Raw genomic sequence first — 16,763 nt, forward strand, 5'->3', positions numbered from 1 at the left:
TTTCGGAGTAGAAGAAATGAATTGCAGAGTTGCTTTTTATGGAACTAACAGAGGTTTCCAATTGTGAATCGCCCGCCCCACAAACGATTTTCAGTCCCATTTTCCCAGAACCATCCCTAACTAAAGGTTGATGAATTCTGTATAATTTTTGTTTTCAAAATATTTTGAAACAATATGCAAAACATGTAAAGGTTTCATAGTTTTCAAACAACGGTGGCTTGACATTACACCCGAGAGAGGAAACAACACAGTGGCCGAAACATTAAAAGACATAAGATCCAAAAACGAAGTTGTGCGAAATCTTACGACGCTAATCTGTCTGGGCATTTTATGGTGCATTTTTTGCGGACGCTGTGGTGCGCATTTTTTTCGAATCTTATGTTCTTATTATGTGGCGCCAGTGTTAAATGGCCTTGCAGTCATAATAGATTGTAAAAGTTTGTAAAAGCATGAAAGTGTAGTAGGTCTCTTACAAATAGTAGCCATTTTTATCGTATTTGTTACACGTGTCACTTGTTCGCCAATTTCAGACTCGAAAGGATTAAGATTCCACGCCCTGTTTGTTGTATAGAAAACACCGTAAAACGCAGCTTTTGAGCATCCCTGTCCTCAAACTCCGAACGTTCTGACAAAATAGCCAGACTGCACTCTCGTCATGATCATCTTTCTGCAACGCGGGGTTATTTAGTGTAAGAATTACTAAATTAACTAAATACTTGCCCGTGGTGGAAACCCAAAAGTTTCCATCGCCTAGCGTACAGAGTTTGTGGAAACTTGATGAAGGTTGTACCGGTTTCAAGTCAGTAGCGTAGTAAGTAATCACTGAGAGACGGTAGAACGGAACCGCACTCCGGACGGTCGTTGGTGCAAAATCCAATGCCTATTCCTTTAAATCCGATGTTGTATGAAATTAATATTGGGGGCGTGCACAAGCAACTAGTTGAACATTGTTCATTGATGAGTGGGTTTAAACCGGTAAAGCCACAACTTTTCGGGTACAGTAGCTTGCGCAATCGGCGGCATAGAGAAATCATTCAAATCGGTGAACTTTGTTCCACTTACAATAGGTGTCTCAACAGCTGGCCTGAGGTCTTTCCGGTGACGTTTGATACTCAGTCGGGGACAAGTTTCCCAAGAAACCATTAAGCATTATAACAGCCTAATATCCTGCTTTAGATTTACATATAGGGCAATCTTAAAGAGCCGCTAAGGAGTATATTCTGATATAATACCAGTATTATGTCAGAAAAGGCGAAATATAGTGCTATTACTGTGCAGATATTGACAGCCTGTTTTTGCGGTACTAATGCTATTATATAGCACCAGTGCACAAAAAGCTTGAATTGGCTAACATTTTCCGCAATGTGGATATTTGTGCGATTTTTGATGTTTCCTTTTCGGTATGATGAACAAAAAGGAAAAATATAAAAATATTGTTTGGAACTGTAATTGCTCCTTTCTTATGCAGTGTCATGAATACTCTTATCGGAATGTCGTTCTCACACGATATGAATAATTTTGTATGAAACTTTAGTAAATTGTGAACAAAGGTACGTTGCCTAGTCCTTCACGGAAGTACGCAGGTTTTGCTGTCTAGGCTACGAATGAACCACTGTATAGAGTTTCACTGCATCGTCGCTGTTGTGCTATCTTATGACAAGCGCCATTTTGTACATTTCGAGAAAAACGATTTTTAAAGTTTGAGATTGAATATCTTGAAACTTATAAATGGTATAAACAATTCAAAGAAGACAAATGATGCTTCTATCTATTCTGCATTAATCTCTCAAATATTACGAAAATCGGTTAACTACATTACGAATTTTCTTTAAAAATGTAAACAAAAGTCGGTCTCACACGTGTCATAGGTGTGTATTGATGACAAAATTTGTATGGCATGTCATAATCGTGCATGGAAAATTTTCCATAGAAAAAAATCATCAATTATTAACTTTTATTCATATCTTTGGCTTCATTTGGTCTATAAACAATCGGTGAGATGCATTTTGAAGGAAATGAGTCAGGCAATCTAGAAAAAATAACTATTTTTGGTAACAGTGTTGCCAAATATGCTATATTTCCAGTTTAAAACTTAAATTGAATTTTTCTCACAGTTCGCGCATTTTTGTTTCGAAAATGATTATTCCATTGTGTTTATCAGATAGTTTTACATATAAAAACATTTCATACATAAAGATAATTAGAGCCAATCCCCAGACACAGTCATTTGAAGCAAAAAATTAAAAATTTCTCAGCATGTTTCTCGCTATATCTCAGTAACCAAGCAGAATGTCAAAATTCTGTAAACGCCACTTTGTAGAGATTTTTTAGACAAGTAATGTGGCATATCTAACTCAGTTTACCCCAAAATGGCGTTTGTCATAAGATAGCACAACAACGACGGCATTGTTAATGCTATAATCACTGAGAACAGACGTCCATCTTCAGCATTCAACTTATGTAAAATCTCTAACGGTTTCGAAGGTAGTTGGGATATCCAAACCAGGTGCGCTACTGTCGTCATGTTTTTTTTTGTGGCTGAGTTCGACAGAATTGACAGCGGTTATTCCTCTACCCAGTCAAACTAGACCGGAACCGGTTCGGACCTCCAGCATGAATTTCAGTTCAAATGCATCAACCGATAGAGTCGGAATCGGTTGTTTTCTTTGAGCAAGATTCCATACAGAATCCATTCAGGATTTCGAACCGGTTCCGGTATGGATTTGACGGATAATTGGGATAGGTTGGTGTGGCGGCGCTAGTGTTTTAGTGTTTATCGTATATTAATTCAAATGTTTACACACGTTTTGACGTAGGACTACGTCTTTGTTTTCGATATAGGGGTGCACGTTGCAAATTCTACAAAAATGGTATGTAACGAAAAGTGGTGCAATTTTAAACGCACATAATTCAGCCACCACACGATAAATTTTCAATTTTTTTGCGCATATCGCCCCGAAATACTTCTAAGAATAGATTCCAACAGATAAATCTAAAGATTTTTGATATCATGGCATTAAACATTTAAATAATGAACAACCTAGTCAAAATATCGCGCATTTACACACAGAAGATAGCGCTTCCCTAGTTCAGCACGACAGATTTGTGTGCCTAGCGCGCTACGCTTCTATGAATGACGTCATCATCGACTATTTAAACGGACGGACTTGGCCAGACACGCTCAGTTGCCGGTTGAACGACTGGCGGAGCAGATCAGCTGTGCAGCTGCTGTATTTTTTACAGCCAATGTAGCTGAGTTAGAAGTCCGTTACACTGGCTGTGGAGGTACTCTACCCTGTGCCGTCCAACAGGCGACCGTTCCAATTGCTTCCTAAATGCCGCTGTAATGTTGCCAGTAAATTTTTGGTTTACCTAGCACATGTATTTGCTATTTGCGCTTGAAATTAAGTAATGTAGTGGTCTAGGGCGTGACACTCTTTTATAAAAATATTTCACCTGGTTTTATATTTTTTATATCTCCTTATATTTATTTATAATTGTCTATAAAAGTTATAACTGTATTCGAATCGAAAAAAATTCGAACACCCGTTACCATAGTAGCCTTAGTTACCGCGAGTGATTATAAACAATGAAAAACAAAATTGGCACCTTTAAGCTAACGCAACGTGCCTTATCAAATAAACGATTTGAATAAAAAAAACCTGTTTTAATCCACCTAGAGGTGCAATTGTGCCTTTCTCATTTCTCCAAACTATGATTTAATAGCTGATTCGTACAATATAACATTATGGAAATGTCTTTCATTCTTATTACACTTGGTAAGTATATATAAGAGCACCTTTTTGCATTCATCGCGGTATCGGTTTGAATCGGAGTTTTCTATGTGATCGACCTCCACAACCCGTAACTCCGGTGCTGGAAGTCGGATGGAGATGGAATTTAATATCAGTTTCTGGGGACGCAACACCTTTCATTTGAGACTAAGTTGAGCAAATCTAGCCATTTTCGAGAAACCAATATAACCGTTATTCTGACTTTGGATGCTTCCGGATCCGTCGATGGTGGCCAGTGTGGCCAAAGAGACTTTGAATGACTGTTGGGGACCTAGATCTACAAATTCAACAGTTGTGTTTACATTTTGGAAAAAAAATCACCTTTTTACATTCATCGCAGAATTCGTTAGAATCGGGATTTGCTGCGTGATCGTACGTATCACCCTGTAATTCAGGAACCAGAACTCGGATCCACACAAAATTCAACAGCAGCTGATGGACCTTTCATTTAAAATTAAGTTTGTCAAAATCGGTTCAGAAAATTCCGAGAAACCGATTTGGAAAAATCAACAAATTTTGTTTTGTAACCATACTCTTCAACTCGTAATTCGGAACAAGATGTCGGTTGAAAATGAAATTCAATAGCAACCTATGGGAATATTATACCTTTCATTTGAATCTTAGTTTGTAAAAATCGGTTCAGCCATCTCCGAGTAACCGATGTGGACATTTTGTTAACAAATCCGCACATACACACATACATACACACATACACATACACACATACATACATACACACATACATACACACAGATATTTTGCGATCTCGGCGAACTGAGTCGAATGTTATATTAGACTCGGCCCTCCGGGCCTCGGTTAGAAAGTCGGTTTTTGGAGCAATTGCATAACCTTTCTATATAAGAAAGGCAAAAGAATAATATTTAATTAGCTTAATAAGCATGAGTTCAATGTTATCTTCATGTGATTATAATTTGCAAAGGTTGGTGGAATGCGTTTGAACGTGTAGGGAATGGGGGTTTAGTAGAGTGGGTGTGGAGGATGCGTCAGAAATCCTTCATCTTATTTCGGTATACGGGGTGGATGAAGGAAATCTGGGAGTGAGGGTGATCCAAGAAGAGGGGAGTGATGAAGGAGGGAGGTGTAAGGGCAAGGTGGGGAGGGGGGGGAAGGGGCGGCTACGCAATACTCAACTGCATATTTTGCCTTCCATTTGAGACTTGGTTTGAGAAAATCGGTTCAGTCATCACCGATGTGACTTTAATTGTGGAATATGCCCGGAATTCTGGACTTCCGGAATCGTCGATAGTGGACAATATATTCAAAGAATGTTTGAATGGCAATCAGTGATCTAGATCTACGATTAGAAGTAATTTGGTGACCATTTCAATAGTTTTTAGCCTCTGAGGTATTACGATTGTACCGATTTATATGGTAAATTCCAGTGTATCCTTACTAACACCCCTGTAACTCCGGAAGCAAGAGTCAGAACCGAATGAAATTCAGCAGCAGTCAATGGCATTACTGTGTCTTTCATTTGAAATTAAGTTCGTAAAAATCGGTAGAGAATTCGTTGTGGAATGGGTGTGATATTAGCTTAGGAACTTGGCGGGTTCCCCGAGGGCGTCATGAACCGTCATAGGTGGCCAATGTGGTCAAAGCTGCTTTGATTGATCATTAGTGATCCAGACCCGCAAACTAGAGTAATGTTACATCAATTTTAATATGTTTTACATCATTTGAACATTATGGTGGTACCAGTTTATATGGGAATTTGCTGTGTGACCGCACTTTTCAACCCGTAACTCCGGAACCGGAAGTCGGATCAACTAAATTTTTAGTTTAGCAGCTTATGGGAGCGTTATACCTTTCAGATGAAACTAAGTTTGTGAAAATCGGTTCAGCCATCTCTGAGAAAATTGTGTGAGTTTAAATGACACACACACATACACACACACATACACACACACACACACATACATACACACACACAGACATTTGCCGATCTCGACGAACTGAATCGAATGGTGTATGATACTCGGCCCTCCGGGCCTCGATTAAAAAGTCGATTTTTACAGTGATTGCATAGCCTTTCTTTATATGAGAAAGGCAAAAACGGTTGTATCAACAAGAAATGGTAAGTACCCAAATAGTTTGCATAATTCTGGCTGATTCTGGTTAGTATCCGGGTCCAGTGACACAACCGATCCTAATTAGAAAAGGTTATGTCACTGGAGCTGGGTACTAAATAAAACCAGCAAGAATTACGGGCACATTTTCTGGTTGGACTTCCTGGGACTCATCTGCGGTGGTTTTCCTGGTTTAGTAAAATCAGAGTTAGGCACAAAAACGCAGCTTTATCCAATCCTAGTCTCGGTTTCTACAAGTTCTTAACCTTAAAACAGCTCCATCTTAACATCGATAGTTATTCAGCCATCCCATTCGCAACAACAGCCACGATTTCAGAGTTTTTCACCAACATTTCACAACAGAAGCAGCAAATTATGATTTTCCGTCATCCGACAAATAAACAGGATTTGACGCTAATTAAACAATTGCAACTAGTACAAACCTCAAGGTGCAAACGATGCAAGCCAATCAGGGTCAAACGGTTAATTGGCTAACAACAGCAGCTGCAGCAATAACCACAAACTAGAATTATCATCACTCATTACCGCATTAGGACACAGCAAAGGCACCTTCAGGTACAATAGTAGCAATATACAATACAGTTCCAAGCACCGCGAGCAGGAGGATCCACTATTCAGTTGGTACAGCAAGGTAAGTCATTTTTTACTATTATTTTTAATTTCGAAAAGATCAGTACCGCATTCAATACATTGTAATGTAGTAATCCTCTTATTTGAAAGAAAAAACCTCGTGCTCAAAAAAATTATATCACTTTCAGATTGAATTGACCATAAATCCAACCGTAAACACAACAGCAAGGTGCTTGGAAGGAATTTCTGTGCGTATGACTCGTTTGGAAAAAGTGCTTACCCTCGGAACAGTTCTCTTACATGCTACCGGAGAAATCCGTCACCATTAAGATGAACAAGAACCAGGTAATGTTGCCAACAAGTTTAATATCAATTGAATTGGGTACTGATTTGACATTTGCTTCTTTCGTACAGGATGAGTCCTTCAGGGAGACGACACGCAAGGGTTGATGTTGGAATCGCAGATCACGCTCTGAAAATATCGCAAGCTAGATCCCTCTCAGCAGCACGCAGTAAACCCTGACACGACAGATGGGGCGCAAAACCCCTGTAAACCAACGACAGTGGTTGTTAATATTTAGCATAGCGTAAAAAGCGTAGTAGAAGGTAGATGGCCCATAATAGCAAGTCAGTCCCATGGTTTGTACTGTCGCTATACGCTAGATTTTCCCTATGCTATGGGATTCTCGATGTGCATCACATTAAGTAAAAAAAACATCAAGAAAATGAGATAAAAATTTGCAGCATCACGTAACCAACAAAGTAGTGTTCTGCATTGTTTTGCTTAGAAAAGTCCCCCAATCTTACCCGTTTCGGTATTAAGGACATTATCAAAGATCAGCGATAAAGTTATTTCGCTATTTGAGTTGTCTATATCTGCGGCGATTAGACCCTCCTTGAACGGAGAAACTGGAAGATTTTTTCGTTTCTTCGACATCAATTTTCTTCCGTCTAGCTTCAGAAACGTATGCTTTTTCCTCGTTGGGCTTGGTGCATTCAAGACGTAAGGCTTGTACAAAATCAATCTGATCATCCAATAGTCATTCGTACCCTTCCTGTTGTTTCGCATCTTTTGAACCGAACTTATACAAAGCCGAGGCCAAGTGTTCCGCTCCGCTTCCCATTTTTTTGTTCCGAGTTGGGTATCTTCGCCCGTTCATCTACAACATATTCCTCTTTTTCGCCTTTTTGATATCTTCCGGTATATGATATCGTGAAACTCGCTCCAACTACTTTGCCTCCCATGATCCTGAACCATCTGAAGCAAGTTTCTTTTATACTCCCGGACCTCCCAGTTCCCGCTCCGCGATCTCCGATGCCTCAAATAGATACTTATCCAGAATGTCCGCTTCCAGCGCAACCTTATCATCTTTACGTTTTTCCACATATCGTTGACGTTATTGAATTCTCAACTTGGGTAGTAACTTGTCTTCATCATCTACTTCCAGCTTCAATCTTTTGGCTGCCTCTTGATAAGCATTTCTGCTAGTTGGTGCCACAACTTTCCTAGCGCGACCTTCATACTTTTCTGTAACCGTTGTGAAAACTAATCACGTTTCTTGATATCACGTCGGCGGACCTTTTCCTCGCAATCGATGCTACTATCCTCTTCCGAGGACAAGCTGCTTTTTCGTCTTCGACTAATTTTAGGCTGAAAACACGGAATACAACATATTATTTACAGATCTTTTTAGTTCACAGTGGGAGAAACCGTGAATCGTTTTCATTAGTTTCTATATTTTATTGCTTCGGATGGCAGTTCTTAGGGTGGCACTCACATCGGCCCCATCTGATGGACTTGCAATGGTTTTAAGTACTCGAAAAAACTATTTTTGATCATTGAAGGCGGAACCGGTTCTGGAAAGACTACTCAAATCCCAAAATATCGTTACGAAGCGGGCTTCATTGACGGAAAAAATATTGGGTGTACACAGCCTTGGCGTGTGGCGGCAATGTCGGTGGCAGCGTGCGTGGCTTAATGAAATCTGGGAAATAAGGTTAGATACAGTATTCGTTTCAAGGATTGTACTTCTGAAAGATTGTTATTAAATATATGACGGATGGTACATTGCACATATAATTTTTGTCTGAATCAGATCTAGGGACGTATAGTGTTATGATAATCGACGAAATTCTCTTTGGGCTTGGGATATCGTGATTTCGGGTGTACTTGAAACTGCTCGTATCCAGTGCCACGTTGTATGCGGATGTTTTCAGATGATGCCCCTATTTTTCGGATTCTCGGACGGAGGTCTGGTAGGCAGTCCCGATATCGTGGTGATCTCTCCGCACAACGGTGCAATAAATTCAGCTCCGGCCGATAGGTAGATATCGTTGATGACTAACTCGAAGTCCTTTGTCGCATTCTTAGCGCTAGCATCCCCGATCAATGACATTGCAGTTTTGGTGATATAAATCGGTAAGTTTTCGAAGCCCTAGAGCAGAAAATTAATTAAACGGGAAGAAATTCCATGAAATCCGCTAATGTCAATCAATACAACCTGATGGCTTCCGTAACCCTGGGGAAAAGCTCGATCATTCTATCAACGGACCATTTTTAAGCAATATTGAGAATCTTTTCTCAATATGTCAGATCCTGCTCTATCATTGCCTGCGCCAATTCGGAACTTTCCGTTCTTCCCATGGCTGTGATCAGAAACAACGGCCGCGAAAGTTTCAGCTTGTTTACAAATTTCTTGATTGGATCGAGCTCCGCTAAACCGTCAGTAGAATGAGCGTTGGCCACAACAACCGGAACTTCGTACTTCAATACGTTCGCTTAAGTAAATTTGGCAATATATTCTCGACCAGTTCTACATTTTGCATGGTATGTGCAATGGGTCCCCGCAAATCACCACCACCGAACGCATGAACCGTCATCACGGGAATTTAGAATCTTACCCGACGCGCGTTAACTTTTCCATTCCTTTGCAGATCCAAAACCAGCCTGTTATCACATAGCGAGGTTTGCCAACGTAAATAATAAAAAATGACAACTCATAAATTCACCGCACACTGAGAATAAGTTCGAAAGCAAGTTCGAAAATTCTGCAATGTATATTTGCTTATAAAGTTTATAAAATTATAATCTGCCCTATAATTCTACAAAAACATTATAATTGTATAATATTTTATAATTTATTGGAAGTGTCACGCCCTTGGTAGTGGTAGTAATAAGCTTCTCATTTTGGTTTAAACGCAAGGACAGCTTTTAAAACAGGTTTTGATTAATTAGTTTAGCTCATTTAAGCAATTTTATCAATTCTGTAATTTAAAAGGAATTTTACGGAACTTGGTGAATTTGGCACCACTTGCAACTGGTTTAATCAACCTGCACAAAGTGTTGCATAACGCAGGGCTGTTTTTTGGAACAAAATGTGATAATTCAGCCCTTCGCTATGCAAAATCACGATATTATGACAGATGGGCTAAGCACGGCGTTTCATGGAGCACTGCCGTTCCTTTCAATCGGGAAAAGCCGAGTGGAATTTTGGTGAAATGCGCTAAAAGTGTCGTGGTGGTACTAGTTGTCTCTTTCGCTCTAGCCATCATCATCAGAGTTGACTCATTTTGCATTGTGCGCTTGGGTTCAATGTTTGGGGCGAATGTGTTGGTAGGTAGGGGAACTGGCGGTAAAATGAACACGTTAAGCAAAGTCATTATTTTCTAACTAATAAGTGAATGAGATATTACAATCACCTTATATGTTTCTTGTTAGACATGTTTTGTACATATCTGGTAAAAATACTTCGTCATAAACACATTTTTTCAAACATGATTCTTGATTTCAAAACATGTCCAAAAATGAGACATGTTTATAGCGAGTGAGTAAAATGAACATGTGGCGGTGGTAAAATGAACTGCTTCTGGTGACCTGCAAAATTTCCTGTATGTATGCAATGCGCAGCGTTGGAAAGCATTTTCCGATCAATGCTGATATCCCAGCAAATCATGAGCTTTGCATACACACAGGGCATTTTGCAGGCAAAAAAAATTGTCGCGGAAGAATTAAATTTTCATGACGTAATATTAACCATTTTACAATCCTGTGGCATCGAAACACATCTACAAACTTGGGGTTATCCATGGGTGTTTGAACTCTTAAGATCTGTTTGAGAGCAACTAGAAAGCTTGGTCTATACATGAGATGTGATTATATTGCCTAAAATTTGATTTTTCTTTATCGGTCCGGGTGTTTTTCCCACACACTAAGTACTAAGAAAATAAATATTTTTCATTAAGTAGTATAGTTCTACGTCTACAGATCGTGCAACCCCATAGGGCTGCCCCTTGTAGTTTTTTTTTAAATATTTTTGTTCGATCATGGATGTCTGTTCTCTGTGCTGTAATTGAATTTCAATCTTGTGGAAGATCACTTGTGATGCATTTTAAAATATCAGCGAAATTGAATGCATTTTTTCCATAAAAATAGAAATTCTTAATGCATTTTGTGTTGCGTTTAAGACGTCAAAACCCTACAAAAAACTAGCCTTACATTCAACAAAACGCAAACAAGATTTTCTGCGAGGGAGTGCAAAGTTGATGCAAAAATTGAAATTAAATGCATTTTTTCTAACTTGATGCACATTTGTTATACATTCTTGGAGCGATCTTCCCCTAGGTTTCAATGCAATATTAGTGCAAATCTATAGCCAACATTGTGCAATGGCTGGGGTAGCCTGTTGTTTCAGGCGTTTATAAATGTTGTGTAAACTGTTTGGATTTAATGTCTAACGAGTGCCAATTTGCTGCTAGTTTGTACTTCTAACTGGCTCCAAGTTGGTGTCAGCTACTGATGACATTAGTTCGAAAAGCTGAAATCTAACTTTTCTTGAATGAATGGTTAGTTGGATTTGATAAAATGATTTTTATTTATTTTACCAAAACTGCACATCGAATAATTACCCAATTCATGTTACACCACAAACACCTATCTTTAATCACTGAACATTTCTCGACAAACATATGATTACGGCCTAAAAGCCAACTGTCAAAATCCACTTTGAATGGAAATTCCGGACAAACCGTTACACGCCAATCACAGATATTGGTAGTAAACTAAAGAGAAAAGTTTTCTCTTTCATAAACTGTTGTGAACTGTGTTCGACTAGTAACGGTTTGTCTGGAATTTCCATTCAAAGTGGATTTTGACAGTTGGCTTTTAGGCCGTAATCATATGTTTGTCGAGATTTGGTGTGGCGAGAACTTTTCGAAAGCTCCGTGCGTTTTCAGTACCGGGGTGCATCAAGCAATCTGTCATACTGAAAGCTCTCTTCTCCACTGAAGGAAACTTTTTATTTACAAAACTCACGCGGTACCAGCAATCAAAACAATCTTGTTCAAAGCAGTCGTTTCATTTATGTGCGTGCTATTCTTGTAAAAAAACAATGGAAGTTGAACCAATTGTGCAAGATGTAGCAGTCGATTCGAAGCTAGACACCGTGGAAGAGATCCAAGAAGCAGTGGAGGTCTCGGAAAAACCTGTAGCCGCTAAGGAAAACGAGTATGCCTACCTCGATGCAACCGGCTTTACGTCCGAGCGGTTTAAAATTGAAGTCAGAAATCTACCGAAGCACTATGGCATAAATGTAAGACAAAACATATTTATATATCCAGTTATGCATTACTCTCACTCACATACTTAGGAATTGAAAAAACTGCTCAACGTAAAGCTTGGACTTTCAACGAACAAAATCAAAGTCCTGCGACCGGGATGTCCGTTTCTGTTCGTTTGCTTCCGTGATGATACCGAACGGCAAACGGCCATTAAAACACTCGACGGCTTCGCTTGGAAAGGTAAAACACTACAAGCATTTGAAGCGAAACCAGCACCGGACCCATTGGTAAAGCGACGGAATGAAGCATCCGGAGTGGATGGAACTATTAGCGTGAAGAAGCGTAAGACACTGGAGGAGACCGTCACTGCCTTAGCGCATCTCAATTACGAGGATCAACTGGTTCAGAAACAATCCGAAGTGAGAAATATACTAACCACATTTGGTGGTGAAATTTGGAAGACTTGTCCTTCGCTGAGAGGACACGTGGAGGCACAACGCAAGAAGTACGATGGAATGCCCTGTCAGCTGGAGACCATTCGCGAATCTCCCCAAACTGATGGATATCGAAACAAGTGTGAGTTTTCTGTTGGAAAAAATGCACAGGGCGAAACGCGGGTCGGCTTTCGAGTTGGGAGTTATTCCAATGGGTTCATTGAAGTAGAGTCGCCTGAGAATTTGAAAAACATTTCGGATAAAATGAAAGCTACTGTAAAAATTTTCGAGGAGTATGTTCACCAGTCAAAGTACGAAGTGTACAGTCCGGAAACGTATCTTGGGTACTTCAGACAGTTAACGATTCGCACATCTAGTTCGACTGGGGAAGTAATGGTTGTTGTTGGAATTCACCAACAATCGCTTGATAAGGAGGAGTTGAAAGAACTCAAGCAGTCTATTGTCGCTTGTTTCACATCAGAAAAGGCCAAAGAGGTCGGTATCAGTTCAGTTTATTTTGAACGTATAGAGAAACGGAAGCCTGGTCAGAATGTGAATCAGATTGACCATCTGCACGGCGAAACTCACATTGTGGATTCGATTCATGGACTAAAGTTTCGTATTAGTCCGCTAGCTTTCTTCCAGATAAACACACTTGGAGCCGAGGTACTCTACAAATGTGCTATAGAGTTGGCAGAGGCTACAATACAAACATCCGTTCTGGATATTTGTTGTGGAACCGGAACAATCGGACTGTGTTTCGCAAAGTATTGCAAGCAGGTTTTGGGTGTGGAAATTATCCCACAAGCTATCGAAGATGCCAAGTACAATGCTGAACTGAATGGGATTGAGAATTGCAAATTTTTCTGCGGCAATGCTGACGATTTAATTACATCTTTGATTAAAAATGCGAAAATTCAGCCCGGAGAGAATTTGGTTGCGATCGTGGATCCTCCACGAGCAGGACTTCGTGAGTTATGGTACATTGTTGAAATAACGTATTATTAATTTTGCGTTTTAACTCTGTTTCGCAGATATTCGATCCATAACACAGCTGCGGAACGCTCGTGGGTTGAATCGGCTGGTGTATGTGTCCTGTTCGCCACGTAGTGCCATAAAAAATTGGGTCGATTTGATGCGTCCGTGTTCGAAAGCAATGCGAGGTGTTCCGTTTGTGGCTAAGAAAGCCATGGCGGTGGATATGTTTCCACATTCGCCGCACGTTGAATTGGTGGTACTGTTTGAACGTGAGCCGGAAAAGGAAGAATTGTGTCAGCAGACCGAATCCAACGAGGCTGGGGATGGAGAGGATGAGAAGGACGTGACGGACAATTCACAGGTACTGGGTTTCGTTCGGTAGTGGGGGGGTTCTTTTTTTAACATCAATATATTTTTTTAACAGATTGGAGATAGCACGGAATAAGTTGCACAATTCGATGGAACGAGTCAGTCTTTTATAGGTATAGCATTGGAACTTGAATTTAAGATATGCTATTGAATATTTTTCAAATGAAAGTATGTAAGTTTTGAGTTTAAATTCTCCACCGACTACTTGAATTCGAAAGAACTTCCTTCATCAATCGCAAATGATTTGTAAACAAGGTACAATGACCTGTTGTACAATTCACGTTGAGTTCCTACTTGAAGCCAGGTCATAGTGAAGTTCAGGGCTATTTAAATGATTTAAAAATCTTGAATTTTTTTCGGCCAGATCATTGAGAAGATCGTTCACTATTAACGACCAGAGTAGTGGTAACAACACACGGCTCTGAGGACAGCCTCTATTGGCTGTTATAATTGCATTCATTTCCGCCAATGTAAGTGCGATTTCTCGACTTTTGTCATGGTCGTTTGAATTGGTATTTCGTTTTATTTTTGTTCATATTGACATCCGACTCTTAGTCTTAATGATTTCTTTATGATGGGGGAGCCACTGGAGCTACTCATCAACCAATTCAACTTCTCAATAAGGCATACAAATCTAATCAGGTTTACAAATAAAATTTTGCATGGTTAACAATACGAGAAAAATAAATAAATATAATAATGATGGTTAGTTTTAAAGTCGGCCATATTCTGTCCGATGGAATGATGTTGTAAAGAGTGTACAGGCAAGAACCAGGCGCACTCAGAAAGGTGAACAAGGATACAATCAAGAGCTATCAGTCTCATGGTAGAAGCAAAGGGGGAAGAAACGAACGTGAGAGCTTTAGTTGAGGAAACAGTGGTCGAGTGCAGGAATCTGAATGGGATCACAACGGAAGAAGAATGAGTGCACTAATAAAGCAATGTAGCCTGGAGAAAAAGCAAATGTCAATCGGGCGAGTAAGGCGTACAGTGGCACACAGACAGCTGATATGCTTATCGCTAACCAGCTTATGTCGACCGGTAGGATAAAAGTCGGATGGTCGGTATGCTCGTTACGATTGATCCTTAGAGCCACTAAACAAACAGAGAGGTGTTTCAGGTGCCTGGGTTTCGGCCATTAGACAAGAAACTGTAGAGGCCCGGACAGATCTGATATGTGCAGAAAATACGGGGAGAAAGGACACATTGCTAGAAACTGGTCAAAGCAACCGAACTGCATACTCCACACAAAGGAGGGTGGAAAGAACCACATGACGGAGGCTTCTTATGTCCAAGTACAAAAAAATAAAGGCCGGCAAATGATGATAAAGATAACCCAGCTTAATTTCAATCATTGCCCATCACTGTTGTGGCAGTCAGCAACAGAAACGAAGTACGACGTTGCAATTATTGTACAGCCGTATCGTGTTCCTCACGATAACGGTAATTGGGTGAAGAAGGTTTCGTGATCGCCAGGATCAACTGTGTAGTCGTATGTAACTGTTATGTTCCCCACTGCGGACACTAGAGCAGTACAATCGTATGCTGGACGCACTAATCGACTCGTTATAGGCGGAGATTTCAACGCTTGGACCATGGAGTGGGGTAGCAGGCTGACCAACGAAAGAGGTTGTAACATTTTGGAAGCCCTGGGGAAGTTGGATGTAAGGCTGTGCAACGAAGGTTCTGCTAGCACATTGCGTAAAGACGGCCGAGAATCGATCATCGATGTATATTTTGTGGAATTACTTCGTGCCTCGCTCCAATTTCGAAAGCAAATGAGCTGTCGCAAACATTAGCGAGAAACTGCCGGTATCCGGCATATTGGTAAATAAAACGAAAGGCTCAGCATCCTCCGTGGTGCCTGCCTAAATGTCAGAAGACGCGTTCAGAGACCAAGATCTGTGCTGTGCAGAGAAATAAACGCTAACCTCTGGGACAACGCATCGTGTCATGATGGCCAGGATCAAGGGTCCAACGACACCAGCTGTAATGTGCGTTGCGTTGCGTTCGGACGATGATTTTGGCGGATTGCACACTGACTTCATCATGTTTGACTGCTATCTAATAAGAGTTGCTTAGGAAGTGGTAAGTATTCATACCAATCCGAACCATATTGAAACCTCAACAGCATGATAGCTATCATTGCTGGCCGCCCCCATCTCCATCATTCACGGGGAAGGATAAAGGATAAGGTAGACGGGAAGTGTTGATGCTCTACCTACTTAACGGAAGGTAAACGATTCATCAGGCTCTTCCATAGGTGTCACGGAGTTGGTAGTTTGGAAGGGTATAAGGTATAGGAATCGCTCCAAGCAAGTGATGCGACCTGCAAAGCATGGTTTATTAGCTAGTAGCACAGAGAACAGACATATAAGCTGGAACAAACTTTCCCGAAAAACCTGTGTAAACATTTCAATGAAAATACGTTGAAAATCAACATCGCATACTGGTTCGCATGCATGAGCCACCATTGTATCTAAGTTTGCACACAAGTCCCGTATAGCAATTGCTGGCCGATCGAAGCGCTGCCAAGTGGCAAGTTGCTACTTGCTGTTGTCATTTCAAAGCGACAGTTTTATTTCTTACACAAGTTGAAAACTTTACTTGTATGTCAGTTCTCAGTAGTTTAGTTGGTTTTCGAGTACACGATCACTCGAAAAAGAAAAGATATTGTTTAGTTTTTGGTTCTTGTGAAACTCTGGGTATCCTATTTTTTTCTAAATAAAAGCAATTTGAAATCCACACAGCCGACTGTGGGAGTATTGCCTAGTAAAGCTGATCCTATCTGCATAATGGTCCGGATTACTATTTATTGCGACAGCATTTAGACAAATTTCGCTATTTCTTTTCTACGATATACTACCACTTAGAACTGACATACAAGTAAAGTTTTCAACTTGTGTAAGAAATAAAACTGTCGCTTTGAAATGACAACAGCAAGTAGCAACTTG

General features: G+C 40.3%; 1 protein-coding gene and 1 long non-coding RNA gene across 2 annotated transcripts; both read left to right on the plus strand.

The window, feature by feature from the left end:
- The first annotated feature begins 5,612 nt into the window (after window positions 1–5,612).
- On the plus strand, window positions 5,613–7,226 carry LOC131691866 (uncharacterized). Its single transcript, XR_009305870.1, has 4 exons — window positions 5,613–5,889; window positions 6,158–6,533; window positions 6,661–6,817; window positions 6,887–7,226. It is a non-coding gene; the product is annotated as an uncharacterized LOC131691866 (long non-coding RNA).
- Window positions 7,227–11,764: 4,538 nt separating this feature from the next.
- LOC131692018 (tRNA (uracil-5-)-methyltransferase homolog A) lies at window positions 11,765–13,982 on the plus strand. Its single transcript, XM_058978843.1, has 4 exons — window positions 11,765–12,060; window positions 12,118–13,432; window positions 13,497–13,801; window positions 13,865–13,982. Exons 1-4 carry the CDS (start codon window positions 11,860–11,862, stop codon window positions 13,883–13,885), a joined length of 1,842 nt encoding a protein of 613 aa, XP_058834826.1. The 5' UTR covers window positions 11,765–11,859; the 3' UTR covers window positions 13,886–13,982.
- Window positions 13,983–16,763: the final 2,781 nt, after the last annotated feature.

Source organism: Topomyia yanbarensis, chromosome 3 (assembly GCF_030247195.1).
Source record: "Topomyia yanbarensis strain Yona2022 chromosome 3, ASM3024719v1, whole genome shotgun sequence".
Classification (NCBI taxonomy): Eukaryota; Metazoa; Arthropoda; class Insecta; order Diptera; family Culicidae; genus Topomyia; species Topomyia yanbarensis.